This window comes from Odocoileus virginianus, chromosome 2 (assembly GCF_023699985.2).
Source record: "Odocoileus virginianus isolate 20LAN1187 ecotype Illinois chromosome 2, Ovbor_1.2, whole genome shotgun sequence".
NCBI classification, from domain to species: Eukaryota; Metazoa; Chordata; class Mammalia; order Artiodactyla; family Cervidae; genus Odocoileus; species Odocoileus virginianus.
The window spans coordinates 82,716,809-82,733,090 of NC_069675.1; the positions used below are offsets into that span (position 1 = coordinate 82,716,809).

A 16,282-nucleotide genomic window follows, 5' to 3' on the forward strand; every position below is an offset into this window, starting at 1 on the left:
AGCCTAGCTGTTAGGAGAAGCTGGTGGCAGTCTGTGGGCCAGTGGCAGGCGAGGTGCTATTTTAGTGTGTGCTTTAGCTCTTTTATGGGATTGGTAATTGTGAGTAGAAGTTGAGGTTAGGGATTTGGAGGAGGCCAGGGTTGCCTGATGATACACAAGGCTGGAGAGGCCATGCGTTGAGTATATTCTGTGTGGCAGGCAGTTCTGTAAAGTACTTGGCAGATTTTGAGATTTAATAACACCTTCAAGGCAAATCTGAAGAATTCTGGGGAAGGAGAGGAAATGAGAATGCCTCTCACTCTCCTGCAGAGTTGTGTCCTGAGGACGGACACACACAGATAATTCTGATGGAGGGATATGAGGCAAAACAGGAGTTCTGTTACGGAGGTGCTCACCGGCCCTGTGACGGCAGGAGTGCGAGGGGCTCCAGGCAGAGCAGCAAGAGGAGGGCAGAGGGGAGGTTTTTGTTGGCACCGAGTATGGGTGCTGGGTGAGAGACGTGGTGGGCAGGAGGAGCCCCGTGTGCCAGAGTGTAGGGTCTGTGGGAGGAATGGGGTGGGAAGCAGGTGGTGCGTCGGGTGGGGGCCCCAGAGTGACCACGCTGAGTGGCTGGGTGCTGTCTGTGGTCAGGACCGATGCAGACCATGGTCGCAGAAGGCACTTCTGTCCACTGGGCAGAAGGTAGATCAGTTTTGAGCTAAAATGAGTAGGAAGAGATACGTAGAGCTGAGATTGGCAGCATAGGAGAGAGGGCAGACTCGGAGAGAAAGATGGTGTTGTCTTCTTTGAGCACCTGAGTCTGAGGAGGCAGTGAGGCAGTGGCGGTGTCTGGCAGAGAGTCTCCAACCTGCCTACCCACCAATATCACCTGGGAGCTTTTTAAGAAGTACAGATTCCTCAGCCCCATACCAAGTTTGCAGACTCAGAGTCTCTGGGGGAGAGCCCTGAAATAGGTTATTTTCCACCTGCTTCCCAAGTGGTTGTGGAGCCCCGCCGTTACCTACAGCCTCATACTGGGAGCCACGTCCAGGGCACAGTAGGCAGCGTGGCCCAAGGGAAGTAAGTAAGACATGTAAATAGAGGTCATCGCGGAAGCGGCAGTGGAGGCAGTTACCGATGGGGAAAGGAGACAAAAAGACTAGCAGGACCTGAGTCCGTGGGAAGGGTGATGAGAGGGAAGAGCCAGCGGAGAGGCTGACAGAGTGACAGTGAAGGAACCAGCAGCTATTGAAGTAGAGAGAAGTGATTGCCCAGGCATTGCTCAGTGAGCAGAGCATTGCAGAAGTGGAGGCAGGAAGGGGCAGGAAGGCCCTGTGCTGCGGGTCTAGATGTCATAGTGGTTGTCACTTAATCCTTTCATAACACGGGAGAGTCAGTGATTCCCTTACCATTCCTTTCCTTCCTTCCCTTCCCTTCCTTCCCCCTTTCCTTCCCTCTTACATCTTTGGAGGTGAGGAAACTGAGATATGTGCCTGGGGGTGGTTGCCCAGTCGCTGTGTGGCAGAATCTCAGTTGGAGCGAGCCTCCCCCAATCATGGAGCCTCTGCTCGCTCTTAAGTTACAGGATACTCTCCTGAGAAAGATGAGAAACCCTGGGCCTTCGTAATTAGCTTTTCATCTGTGATCATTGGGAGAATTTTCTTATAATAGGGATGAGTCAAATTGTGATGAATTCAGAAATTAATGAAGGTGCTGGGGTCCTAGGTCAAGATGCTGAGTGGTCTAAAATGGGGTTTGGGCTAAGTACAAAGGTGAGTAAAATCAGGTGAAGCTGAAGTTGGAACAAGAGGTTAGTTGGTTTGAAGGAGTGGGAGTTTGAAGGGTGCAGATGGTGACGAAAGTTGTCAGCCTGTTGCTGACTGGTTTGTGCTTACCTCTGGCTACTGAGAACTTGCAGAGTAACTAATCTGAAATATGTGCTCTAAACATAAAATACACACCAGACTTCAGATGTTATACCAAAAAAAAAAAAGAATGTGAAGTAGATCATTAATTTTTTTTATTGATTATGTATTAAAGTGAAAATATTTTATACTTACTGGTTAATAAAAATATACTCAAATTTATTTTACCTGCTTAAAAAAATTTTTTTAATGTGTCTACCAGAATATTTTTAGTCACTTATGTGGCTTGCATGGTATTTCTGTTGGGCAGGGCTAGTCCAGACGTGGAGGGCTTTAACAGTATAGAATGCTGATAAGGTGCATGATGTTCAGAGTCAACTGCAGGCATGGAATGTGACTGTAATCTCACCAGAGTAGAAGCCTTCTTCTGGTACCAAAAGTACTGTTACCCCACATAAGAAAGCAGTCCTTTCCTAATAATACCTTTCATTTTCACATTCCCCTGCTTGCCCTTCTTAAGCCTTTTTCATCCCATTTATTTGGAACTAGTATCACCAAGGTTGTGGATTACATTTAGTTGTTATGTCTTCCTTTTTAAGCCCATTTATTTGAAACTAGTGTATCACCAAGGTTGTGGATTACATTTAGTTGTTATGTCTTCCTTTTTAAGCCCATTTATTTGAAACTAGTCTATCACCAAGGTTGTGGATTACATTTAGTTGTTATGTCTTCCACTTCTCTTAATCAGGAATTCTCTCCCATCCTTTCTTCCCCTTCCTCCATGGCACTGAGTTTTCTACCATCAGGTCTGTAGTCTCATAAGATATTCTGCATCCTGGATTCCTGTGATTATTTTTCACAGTGTTCTTTACTTGTTCCTCCAGCCCCTTTATTTTTTTTGTTGTTCTAAAATAGAAGTGAAATCTAACAGCCCAGTGCACTGTGGGTTAAATATTGGGACAGGGGTGGTGCTCAGGGCTGACGGGTTCTCCATGTCATTTCCCATCCTGTTGGTCATCCTAGAGCGAGCAAGGTGAAGCATGATGGCTCTGCCTAGATGGCCAGCAGTCCTCTCTGTTACATAGGATGCTTTCCTGGCAGGTAGAACCTTAGAGACGGTGTTTTGGTCAGAAGAGTGACTTTACTGTCAGATAGCTTATAAGAGCATAATCAAACACAAACACTAGCCAGATGATTTATTTCACGAGCTGGCAAGCCCAGAAAGGCAAGCTCCTCCACGGCTGTCTTGGGGTTTGGACCGAGCATGGTTGGTTCACAGGTTTTGCTGTCTTAACCTCACTTTAGCCTCTGTCCCTTTAACATTGTTGGTTAGGTTTTTTTGCTTCATCACTGTGAGCTTAAGCGTTCTTTATTTTCTCACTCACTCATTTTGGAGTGATTAAAGCCGAGTCATGACTGCTTGCTGTTCCGTGTTTCTGATGCTCAGACTGCTCGGAACGCTGAAAACCAGTCCTGCCTTGGTGTCTCCTTCAGCTTCTAGTTGCTCAGACAGTGTCTCCACGTTGGGCGCTGCCCTGCAGGTTGGGAAACTGAGGCCGTGGCCCCACGACCCTGGTCCGCAGTGCTTTCTGGGCCCCAGCCTGACCTGTGGAATCCAGAACCACTGGGAGAAGGAAAAGGAGATGTCCACTCAGAAAGGCTGCTCAGGCTTCAGAATTATACCAGTGATCCAGGCTGTTTCTTACCTGCTTTTAGGCCTGGTGGAGGCTGTCTGTACATCAGACCTGAAGTTGCCTTTTATTCTCTCAATAACCTCCCAGTAGCCTTCCGAGAAATAAGATGTGGCCGGCCCATCACTAGCCTTGGCACCGTGTGTAGTAAAACAGCAGGCTTCCCTCTATCTGCAGGGGTTGACTGCATGAGAAGGCGTGTCCTGTCTTTTCCCCTCCAGCACGGGGCAGGTCCGCACAGCTTGTCTGCTCTGAGCCACTCCAGCTATGACCCGATGCCCTCCAGTGATTCTCAGATGTATCTGGTGAAGGACCAGCCTTTTATGTTTTTTGTTTTGTTTTTAAATTTCCAATCCATTGCAGATGGATACTTTTGTCAAACATCATAAAGATGAATTAGTAGAAAAAGGGTCACATGTTTGGAACTTGCTGCAAGGTCAAGTCGCTATACAGATTCCTAAATTTTTCTGTTTCCACACTTACTGGCCAGCTGGATAGCAGTTTTCAGACTGGCCTGGGGAGCACGCTTTGAGTTGTCCTAGCTTGAGCAGTGTTTCTGATTTCGAGCTGTGACCGTCCCTGAGTCCTCCGCCCCCAAAGCCTGGACAGATGAGATTTGTTTTCTGCGTGTCTCTGGGGAGCACGCCGTGGCCCCACTGGGCACACCATGTCCTGCACTCCGCTGTCCACCCTGGAGCTGTGTGCTCTTCCTCCTCAGTGCTGATGATCTCTGCCTTCTCTTGCGAGGTTCCTATTTTTATTATTGGTGCTGTTGTTCAGCTGCCCAGTTGTGTCCGACTCTTGGTGACCCTGTGGACTACAGCATGCCAGGCTTCCCCATCTTCATTGTCTGCCAGAGTTTACTCAAACTAGTGTACATTGAGTCAGTGATGCCATCCAGGCATCTCATCCTCTGTCTCCCCCTTGTAAGGAAATTTTAAGGAAAAGCCATAACCCCACAATCTCTTCACAAGTGTCATTACTCCTTCCATTAGAGGAATTCTTTTTGGGGGACCACACTGAGCAGCCTGTGGCATCTTAGTTCCCCAGCCAGGGATTGAACCTGCACTCCCTGCCTTGGAAGAGTGGAGTCTTAAAACACTGGACCACCAGGGAATTCCCAGAAATTCTTATCTTATAAATCACGTGTTCATGTGTTTTAAATTGTCACCATGTGTAGTTGTCTTTTGCTTTTCAGTTTGACATTGTTATTAATACAGTTGTCATGTTACTGTATGGTGTTTATATCTGTGTGTTTTAATGATTTATTTGATCGTGCAAGGAGTCTTTTCACTTTATCTTAGTTGTCATTGGAGTTTTGGAGTCCCATGTTATACGGGCTTTGGAATCAGCCCAGTGTCAGCTAGCTCTGTGGTGACCTTGAGCAAATGGTCTAGCTTTCCCGAGCTACTTTTTTACCTGTGGAGGTGGACTGCCTGGCCTGGTACTTCACCCTCTTCTCGCCTTTTACCTGTGATCATCTTAATTTCTGCTGAACTAACTCCATCACTGTGTTAACTTTCCTGCTTCCCTCTTGTTAGAAACTCCTCATGTTCCCTGGGCTGTGTGAGGTTGTTTTCTCATTCATAACTCGGTTATGACCGTCCCGACTTCAGTTTCTCAGTAGGTCAGCTTGTGGTGGTGTCCATATATGGTCAAGTGAGGTCCTGCTCATTGTAGGAAACAGTCTGCTGCATCCAGCCTGGATTCATCTGTGTAATTAGAGCCAAGGCTTTTCTGTGGTCTGTTTTGTAGGGGTGGTATGTTTCCTTGTAGAGTGTTCACTGTTGAATGTTCAGGGGTGCGGGGCTTAGGGGGTGTCTTTGTTGGGAGCCTTCTTTCTGGTTGTAAGATGTCTCTTCGATCTCCAGACTTTCTTCTTTAACCCTGTCTAAAGGTCTCGGAGAAGTTCTGATGGTGCTGTTAGACTTGGGAAGCGCAGGTCAGTAGAGGTGGTTTCTTCCTGTGGTGAACTTCAGTGAACAGTTGTCTCCAGGGCCGGAAAAAGTTTCCACATGAAAGAGTTTGTAGAGGCTACAAGCTATGAGAAAGTGTCTGAGTCTTAACTTGACTTTCACGTAGACGTACATTTCTTGCTTCCTCGAGTGTGCGTGTGTGTGTGTGTGTGTGTGTGTGTGTGTGTGTGTGTTCTGGTGAAGGTTGTGTGTGTGTGTGTTCTGGTGAAGGTGTGTGTGCGTTGTGAAGGGTGTGTGTGTGTGTGTTCCGGGGAAGGTTGGTTCCAGCTCAGGACTCACTCGCCCTTTGGACTTGATGTGTGACATGCCTTTGCCAGCAGAGTGTTGAGTTCCTGCTCTCTGGCTGTCAGTGAACCTCCTCTACCTCAGCGTCGTTATTTCTGTTAACAGCATTCAAGAGCATCCCTTTGGCAAGCTTTTGTGTTAACAGAAGAGCAACACAAAAGTACTTTTTAAATCACAGAATTACATCACCATCCTTAACGTTTGGTGTACTTAATTAGGACTGTGAGCTTCCGTGGCGTCTCAGACAGCAAAGAAGCTGCCTGCCGTGCAGGAGACCTGGGTTTGATCCCTGGGTCAGGGTCTGGTAATCCAAATGTGTGCTTTCTGTGGATTTTTCTGTTGTATTTTACAAATAGACTTTTTAAATGAAGGTAATGTAAGTTGATATGTAAAGGTATTTAAAAACAAGAGTTCTTGACTGAAATTTTGCTCTTAAGTTCTCTAGCTTGTAATGTTCTGAATGTTGTGCTCAGCACTTGTAACTCAGTACATGTGAGCTTTATTTTTTGATATGTAAATAAGGATGATAGTCCTTACCTCAGAGAGTTGTCACGTGTTCACCAAGATAAAGTACGCAGAAGTGTTTTGTAAATTACAAAGGACTGACTTCAGTTTTGCTTTGGTGCATCGTTCTGGAACAGGGCAGAGAGGGTTGGAGCTGCCGTGAGAGCCCCTGCGGGGGCGGGGGTGGGGTGGGGTGGAGCAGGCTGCACTTGTGGCAGAGACCTGAGCCCAGGGCTGAGCCAGCTGAGGGCCCTGGTTCTGTGCCGAAGCGTAGTGGATCCGTTACTGTTGCTCCTGGGGTTGGGGGGGGGGCGGGGGTGCGTCACTGGATCCCACAGGCTGTCCCTCACTCCATTCTCACTCTCTGAGAACACTGATCCCTGGACTAAATTATCAGCCACTCTCTGGGTGAATCATTTTGGTAAAGGCTGTCGGATTCTATCTGGGTCTTTTCTAGTGTAGCTACACATAGCATTCCTCTAAGCCATTTTGTTTTCTATTAAGGTGTAAAGTTTAATTCAAACATGAGGAACTACTTTGCTGTGACATCTTGTGGGAAATGCTTTACTTTGGTTCTTTGATTCCCGATTAGCAGAAAGATCCCTTTCTTAACTTTCATAATACATAATAGTGCATCGACTCTACCTTTTATCGGTGTGTCTGAAGCTTAAAACTTACCCCCTTAAAAATGGCGGCCCTTCTCTGTGGGAACCGCTCGATCACTTAGCTGATACAGCCTGAGCATTTTGCAGATGGGAAAACTGCTTTTTCTGATACTTCAGATGCCCCGTCCAGGAGGGTCAGGGATCAGAGCCCACAGCCTGACTCCGAGGGTGCCTGGCTGCTGGTCTGGCTCTTCTGCCGTTCACCATGTTCTGAGCACTTCACTCATTTCAAAATATAAAGCAAGTAGGAAGAGTATTTTTCTTTTCCCTTATGTTTACCTTTTTCATTGTGTTTATTTTTAGGAATGCTTCTTACCGCCAATGAAGCCCCCAAGATGGGCATCTATTACATTCCGGTAAGTGATACAAAAAGGAGTTATGGTAAAAATAGAACAAGGAAAGACACTGTATTTTTAAACTGGCTGTGTCGAGGGACTTTGGGCCTGCATGTGGCTGTATAAATTAGACACAGTGGCTCACTTGTCCAATCACTGTACTTCCTGGAGCCACTAAAGTAATGAATGCTTAACCATTCTTTTACGGGAAACTGCTTAACATCCCATTAAAAATCGTCAGTAGAAATTCATCTGTATTCTTCAGATTTCATTTGTTTTTTGTTTCAGAGTGTTTCAGAATCTTAAACTTCCAGCTATTAGTGATCAAGAGACCTAATCCTCTAAAATAAAAGTCTAGGACTCTTTCAGTCATCTCATTGTCTTTTAAAAATGGGTTCTGTCAGCATTGAAACATGTATATTATCTAGGGTGAAATGGATAACCAGCTCAGGTTGGGGACATGAGACAAGTGCTCGGGCCTGGTGCACTGGGAAGACCCAGAGGGATCGGGTGGAGAGGGAGGTGGGAGGGGGGACTGGGATGGGGAATACATGTAAATCCATGGCTAATTCATATCAATGTATAACAAAAACTACTGTAATGATGTAAAGTAATTAGCCTCCAACTAATAAAAATTAAAAAAAAAAAAAATAAATAAATAAAGGAAAGGTACTCAACTTATAATAAAGCAAATTTTAATTGATATAAAAATTGCAGATGATGGCTATTGCTCTACTTTTTATACTGTACTCTTCACCCGTTATTTAGTTTTGTTTTTTGGATTTTGAATAAATTTTGAACTTGAAAAAAAAAAAAATAATAAATAAAAATGGGTTCTGTGTATAAGAAACTGTCTTAGATTGCCAAGATCCGTGATGGCATGCAGTTTGCTATCTTGTCCCTTTTTTTTTTTTCTCCTTCCTTAAAGCATTCTTCTATTACAAATGCCAGACACTTCCCTATCTATACCTAAACAGAAAAGCCTGTACTACGAAGTTGGCCTTAGATTCTGTTCAGCACACATCTCCTTTTCTGAGATTTATGGAGAAGAGCATGGGGGATGTAGAAGATCGGATGTTTGGGGGAATAAAGTCTCTATGATCAGCGTTAGCCTCCAGTTATGAAAATTCTTCATATTTATGATCGTTCTTTTGAAATAGCTCAACCATGTGTACGTTACCCCCCGCACCGCCCCACAAAAGAAGATATTCTGTTAATGTTGACTTTCTATGGCTTCAGGAACCTGGTATGTTGTTGGAAGCACTTTGGGATGTTTCTTTTGGTTGATGGTGAGATGTAGGTCATTCAAACAGCAGCTTCTCCATTTTCCTAAATTGTCATGTTGCTTTTCTCCCCAGCCTCTCAGAGATACTGCTTCCGTTTTCCTGTTAGTTTATGTGTTTTTGTCTTCATTCAATCAGTAACTGTTTATTGATTGTATCAGCTGTGTCAGGCCCAGTGCTGTAGGTTGACAGAGTAACAGTGGATAGGGTACTACCCCTTTCTTTGAAGAGCTCATTATTAGGAAGTAAAACAAGAAAGTAGACAGTTTCCAGTCAACGTGATGAACACTCTTAACTGAATAAGGACCTGGAAATGGAAACTGGGGCGAAGTATGGCAGATACTTGGAGAAACCTTCCAGAGGAATTGATTTCCGAGGAGTGACTGGAAGGCTGGTTCTGTGTTCTAGATGAAGAGGGTGGGGTGCAGAATGGGAGAAGGGTCTTAGAAGTAAAGGGAACATTATCTGCCGAGATCCAGAAGAAGGTAATACACATGGCTGGGCATTTGCCCTTGAGGGACAGCGTAGCTCAGGCTGAAGGGGTGCTCTGCAGCCGAGGTACGATGGTCCTGTGGGCTGGGTGTGCTGGTGCAGGTGCAAGAGTGGGAGGATCAGACCTGCATTTCTGAAGGATTGTTAACTTCTGGCTGCCACCAGGAGAATGGATTAGATCAGATCTAACCCAGAAGCAGCAAGAACAGGCTGTGGTGATCTGTAGGAGAGACATGGTCCCTGTGATACCTTTGCCAGACCTCCCCTATAGAAGTTGGGTCTTGGGAGGTCCTGGGGTAGTTTCAGAGAAGTCTGATCTGGCAGGCAGTGATTCCAGGGGGTTATCCTCCTTGAATAGCCAGGCAGCATGTCCAGAGGCGTCCCCCGATAAAGACTTGTGTCTGTCACAAGAAGAGCCTTCCCTCAGTCCAGCGCTGAGTCTTCTCACAGCATCAGCCCGTCTGGGCACGTCAGGAGAGGCAGACTAAACCAGCCTGCCCCTCCCTGAACTTATCCTGGGAGAGGTCTCTCTCCATCTTCCTCTTAGGAGGGCTTTCTGTGTTTTGATCTTCAGCATCTGCCTGCAAGTTCTTGATGTCTCGTGTCGAAGAGCCCTTCCTCGTGTAAGAAGTGTGTAGAACCCACCAGTGGGAAGGGAGATCGAGCACTGAGGTAGAGCGTGGAGCCCGGATCGGGAGTCCTCAGCTGGCGAGGAGCCTCCGGCTGGGCGCCCCTTGGTGTGGAGCGGGGTGGGGCAGTTCTGTTTTTGCAGGAAGGCCACATCACCAGCTTGTGCAAAGATGGTGGCAGTAGGGACAGAACTGGGACAATTGGCAACAGTTGTAAGATAGGCTTGGTCATTGCTTGGATGTGGGGAGGAAGGGAGAGGAAAGAACCACAGGTGACAGCTGCTTTCTCCCTGGTGAGTGTGTGGACCTGGAGGTGACCGCTGGAATCCAGGAGGAGAAAGAGGATGATAGACTTAGAACTGGAGGAGACCCCGGTTCCCTTCTGTTTGTCTGGATCCGTTTCTCTGGCTGGGTTTTTTTTTTTGTTCCAAATACTGGGAGCTTCACACAAGAGGGGACCCGTTGCTGCCCAGGTGGTGAGAAGCAGCCTTTTTGATCAGTGTTAGCTTATCTTAGAAGATCTTCTTAGTGTCAACTCTGTAGCTCAGATGTAACCAAGTGAAGTCAAAAAGCCACCCAGAGACTGCTCTCAGGCAGCTGAGTGCATGTGGATGGTCAGCGCAGAGTTGTTCTTGCTCAGCTGAGCGTTGTGTGGCAGCTTGTACCTAAGTGTTCCTCCCTAACCTATCTTTCTGCCCTGCTGCCTCACACACCGTGAGGCTTTATGGTGCCACTTGTCTTTACTTGGAACCTGTTCTCTGTGACACTCCTTCAGAGCGAAAGAGCCCAGGGGTCTGAAAGCCTGCCATGTTTGCTAAGATTTTATCAAACTCACCAGGCTGACATTTTTCACAGAGATTTATTTGAGGCCTGTAGAACCAGAGAAGTATGTGTTGAATATGCAATTCATGCCAAATACAGGCAGTTTAGATGATGATTTGTAGTAACATCTTATAAACCAGGTATGAAAACTCCCCCCCGCCCCCTGCTTTGAGGCTGTGCTGAAAATGAAGACAGCTTAATGTTCTTTCAGCTTGTTAATTTTTACCTGTCTGCCTTGTACCATCTTTCTTGAGTACTTGAAATCTTTTTAAGAGTAAATGCACTTTCTGATTTATATAGTCTCTGCCACTTACTTATCCCAATAGCTAGCTAGTCTTTTATGACCAAATGGGTTTTCTACAGCTCTTTCCCCATTTTCTTAGTGTTCTCTTTTTCTGTCTCTGAGAGACCAGGATCTGTTCTTTTGTTTGTTTGTTTGCCTTTTAAATTCCAGGGCCTAATTCAGCTGCAGCTTTCAGGACTAATGCCAGAAACAGTTTTTCAACTTTGGGTTCTTCTGAAATATAATTTAATCGTAGGTTGGTTCTTCCTAATTAACACCTTTGGCAACTGCCATGGACTCCAGAGGGAATCCAAGTCCCGTGGCACCCAGCTCAAACCTGCCAGGGTGCCGAGTACTGTTCTGTTGGAAATGCTTCTGGGCTCCATGGCCCCATGGGTCAGTGAGCTCCGAGACCACACGTGACGGACACGTGATGGCTGGCATGCTTGATAATGTGTATGAGTGCGTAAGGGCTTCCCAGGTGGTGCTAGTGGTAAAGGACTCACCTGCCAGTGTAGGAGACGTTCGATCCCTGGGTCGGGGAGATCCCCTGGAGGAAGACATGGCAACCCATTCCAGTATTCTTGCCTGGAAAATCCCATGGACAGAGATGCCTGGAGGGCTATAGTCCATGGGGTCAAAAAGAGTTGGACCCGACTGAAGCGACTTAGCGTGTGTACACACACACATGAATGTGTAAACTTGAGAAAAAGAATAATTACTTGTTTATTAGGAAGCTATTTGAATTAGAAGAATAAAGTCAGTTGATTGAGGATGTATGATTTTTTTTTAAACACATACATTTTTTAAATTTGGAAAGTACTCTTGGAACCAGAGTACCTGCACATAGGGCAGAGTTAAACACATAAAGAGTTATATTTACTCACACCAGTGCTTCTGTTTTTTTTTTCAAGAAATAAACTTATTTATAAACTGGAACTTATTCAGCATAATACATGAAATGTACAGAACTCTTTGCCAAGAGAGATGACTGTGTATTAAGAAACGTAAAATCTCAAGGCCGCTTATTTCACTTAGTTGTAACTCACAAGCACACATCCTCCCAGAGGCACTGCTGCTTGGAATGGGAGTGCTCAGTCGCTCAGTCATGTCTGACTCTGTGTGACCCCATGGAATGCAGCCCGTCAGACTCCTCTGTCATGAGGATTCTCCAGGCCAGAAAACTGGAGTGGATCGCCATTTCTTTCTCCAGAGGATGGATCTTCTTGACCCAGGGATTGAACCCGCATCTCCTGTGTCTCCTGCATTGCAGGAGGATTCTTTACCCACTGAACCACCAGGGAAGGCATTACTGCTTGGGATGTTTTGGCATGATTTTCCAGAATCTCAAGGGCATAGTTACATAGTGCTTCTGAGTTACTCCTTACCTTCACCTCTTAAGATGGTAACGTATTTTTACCAGCTGTCCGTTTGGCAAATACATTATTTTAGTTTAGCATTAGATTTGACAGTACCTTACCAAGTATTTTGTGTCTCCTTTTTATATAGATACTCTCTTCCTCGTTTTAAAGTTTGGGGCTAGGGACTTGGTCTTTTGTCTTATGATTGCAGCACACTTCTGGGGGCAAGATGGTGAAAGACTGGTCTCTCGCACTGTCTCTGGAAATGAGGCAGACGGCAGAGAGAACTTTGGCCGACAGAAGGTTCTGCTTTTCCTGAAGAGTCTATTGTGCAGACAGACGTGCTTTCTCCCATAAAATAGATCTCATCTGCAGACCACTTAGGCAGTGTTTCACCCTGCTCGACCAGGCTGTGCCGGCTTCTGGAAGCCACATTCTCCTGGTTGTCCTCCTGTCGCCCAGTTAGCCCTTCCAGTCAGTCTGCTTTCGTGGCTTTTCCTGCCCTCGTGGCCTGGTGATTGAGCCTCGGCGCTCTTCCTTTGGTGCTGGTGCTTAGTCCTTTCTCTTTGTTCTCCCCTCAGGGAGCTTACCTGTCCCCCAGGCTTTGTAGGGACACCTGTGTGCTACGGACTTCCAAACTTCTGACTCCAGCCTTTCCTTCCCCGCAGAGCTGCAGACTGCAGAGTCACATGCTCACCGGTCTGCTGGGCCGTGGAGGTGGAGACCTCTCCACTAGACATCTCATTGGTGCCCTCTAGTTATGTGTCCACAGCAGAATTCCTGGTCCCAGCTCCCCACCTGCCCCTCTTCTCACTTCGTTGCTTACTCAGTTCCTTGGCCCAGAGCACAGGCACAACCGTGTTTCCTCGCCCATCCTCTTCGCGTGTCCTCGTCCGGTCCATCTGAACCTCCCATCAACTCTTCTTCCAGTATTGGTTCAAATCCAGCCATTTTTCAGTACTTTCGCTTCTGCCACTCATCTGGGTTACCTTAATGGCCTCTTACCGGATCCTTCCTCTTACACTTTGTCTCTCTTGCATTCTGTTTTTCATACAACAGCCAGGTTAATTTAAAATATAAAAATAGGACTTCCCTGGTGGTTGGATGGTGAAGACTCCACGCTTCCATTGCAGGGGGTGCAGGCTCCACACCTGGTCAGCGAATTTCATATGCAGCCTAACATGGCCAAGAATAGTGATGATAAAATATAAAAGCAACCAGTCAGAGTCTATCGCTCTTCTTGGCGGCTTCCAAGGGTTTATCATTTTGCTCAGCATAACATCTTAGCTCCTGTCGTTAACTTAGAATGCCCTACAGAATGGAAAAGGTGAAAACACCAGAGTTTCCGTTTTCTCTCACCCATCAGAGAACAGATCTCTTGAAATCCGTTTATCCTTTATAGAGATCGACAAGTGGTTAGAGCAAAAGACCAAATCCCTCGTCATCGCTGCCAGCAGCAGGGAATAACTTACAGGTTATAAATTAACCCCAAACACAGAATTAGTAGAGAGGAAAATTAAAGTTAGAAAAACAGAGTCCACGCAGCTCTCCTTTGAATTCATCTGGTGCCAAGGGAACAAGCTGTGCTTGGGCTTTCTTCTTGGTGCTAAAGTCTCCCTGACACTTTCAGGTGAGTCCATTGTGTGTCTTGGGTCAAGACACCAAAAACTGTTTAAGAATAATTTTCAGAAAAAAGGGAAGTCATGATATTAACATAGATCTCAAATAAACATGTTAAAAATTTTCATTTAATTTATTTAAGGAATCAGGTACATGTTGTCAAAAGTGAAGTCTAAAATATTTTAGCACAGATTTACGTGGAATAAGGTGATACTGAGTTGGGAATGTACAAATGAATAGATGGGCTTTTCCAAAGGTATGGAGGGTTATCTGTCCAAGACAGAATTCTTTCGCATGACTGTTAGCAATTAATCTTGCATTGCTGTCAGTTACTTACAGTTTACAGAGTTGTAAAATGTATCCCATGGAATCAGAATCAGGTAATCTTGAAAGGCATGCTCTTACACCAGGAGTTTGGCAAACTAAACACCTAACTAAATGCCCACTGCCTTTTTTTTTCTTTTTTTGGTTAAATAAAGTTTTATTGGAACAGTGCACCCGTTCATTTATTATGTGTTGTCTACAGCAGCTTTCTGACCAAAAAGATAGAGTTGAGTAGTTATGATAGAAAGACCCTGTGGTCTGCAAGCCCTAAAATCTTTAAGAAAAAGTTTGTGGACCCCCCCCCCCCCACTCTTGATTATACATAACTTTCCATTGAAGCACAAAATCTTCCTTATATTTATTTACTTACTTATACATTTATATAAATAAAAACATGAATAAATATGTAATAGATGTGTATTTTTCTTTATTATGATATAAAAAACATGGACACAGAGATATTGTTTCTTTTTTTTCCCAGTTACATTCCCACCACCTAAAGCAGTGCCTTTTACGCTGTAGGCATTTGATTAATATGTGCTGAAAAATTAATAAAACATATATGAGATAATCAGATGACTGTAATTTGAAGAATCTTAGATAATGGTCATATGTTTTGACAGTGGCTGGTTTGCAGTGATTTTTAGCTGTTCTTATCCCAAATTTGAATTCAGCATCTGCCTTTTTCTGCTACCATTAGTGAAATTAAAAAGTTAAGAACATGACTCATAAGTACTAGACTGTAATTTTTATACAGCAGGATAAGGATCAGTTCCTTTGCTCTGACAGTATGTTCTAATCAGCATGACCACAGAATCCTGGGGTCATGCAGTCCTTATGCATTTCCGAACTTCCCTGGTGGCTCAGATGGTAAAGCATCTGTCTACAATACGGGAGACCTGGATTCAATCCCTGGGTCGCAAGGATCTGGAGAAGGAAATGGCAACCCACTCCAGTATTCTTGCCTGGAAAATGCCATGGATGGAGGAACCTGGTAGGTACAGTCCATGGGGTTGCAAAGAGTCGGATACGACTGAGTGACTCCACTTTCACTTTCAATCATTATGTTTGTGAAGGCTGACAGATTTCTAAAAGAAATGCCTCGTCCAAAAGATGTATTACTGGTGCTGTTGTGAGATAAACTGTTTCCTAGAAAAATATAGAAGGAGAATGTGAAACTAAGGACATTGAGCTTTTGTTGTACCTTTTTTGAAATGTGTGGGAACATTGGCTTTGCATCTAGGATAGGATGGGCTTATGCATCTTAATGGTTGGAAATGCATCATTTTTCTTCCTGTGCTTTTAGTTGGAGCTGCTGGAAATGCTGTGCCTGCTGCTTTCTAAGATTTGGCTTCTAATCTGGACCATTGATCCAGTTCAATTCAAAGCCAAGACTGACGGCTCTTATGTTTACTAATCTGATATCAGAGATTCCCCAGGTGTGAGATCTCTTTGACCCACTAGTATACGTTGAAATGGCCCTGAATATGTTAGTGTTCACATGGAATCCTACAAGTGATGGATCATGTTTTCCTCTCAGATGCTCATTTAAGCAGAGAGATATTAGAGATAGTGACAGAATTAGTTTTGTTAGAAATTCCTATTTTCTTCTTTTTTTTTAATTTAGAAATTCCTATTTTCTAGTGCCAGTTGCAGCATATTTTCTTGGTTTAAGGAGGCAGTACCAGATGTATCTGGGGAACTTGCTAGCATCAGAGGACATACAAGACAGAGCATGAACTGGACAGATAAATGCTGAAACGTTTTCCACGATAAAGGGTTTCTCCACAGGCTGCAAAGGAACAGGGGAAGCTTTTGAAGCACAGAACATTAGAGCAGGTCAGGAGCTTTGAGGTCATCTAGTCCAGCCCCTTAATTGGTAGCTGAGAAATCAAGTCATTTGTTCAAGGTCAAATGACAAGCTAGTTCCGGAGCTGGATTGTGAAGGCATTTTGTCATCCGAGTTGGTTATGGAAGGAATTTTAAAATTCATCTGACCTGAGTTTGAATTCCTGGATTGCCACTTAAGAATTTGGTGACCTCGAACAGGTTGCTTATCCTGACTGAGCCTCCGTTTCTTGAACTACAAAGGAAAAATGATTTTGTGAGGCAGCTATGTGCAGTAGACACTTAGTCATTTATTATGGTGCTTGCTGCCTGACAGACAT

At 44.9% G+C, this 16,282-nt stretch overlaps 1 protein-coding gene across 1 annotated transcript in view; it reads left to right on the forward strand.

The window, feature by feature from the left end:
* The window catches only part of NOL10 (nucleolar protein 10), an 86,192-nt gene that overhangs the window by 23,141 nt on the left and 46,769 nt on the right, over nucleotides 1-16,282 (forward strand). Inside the window, exon 13 of the mRNA XM_070451706.1 lies at nucleotides 7,269-7,321. Coding sequence (XP_070307807.1) covers nucleotides 7,269-7,321 — 53 coding nt within the window. The remainder of the gene's footprint in view (nucleotides 1-7,268; nucleotides 7,322-16,282) is intronic.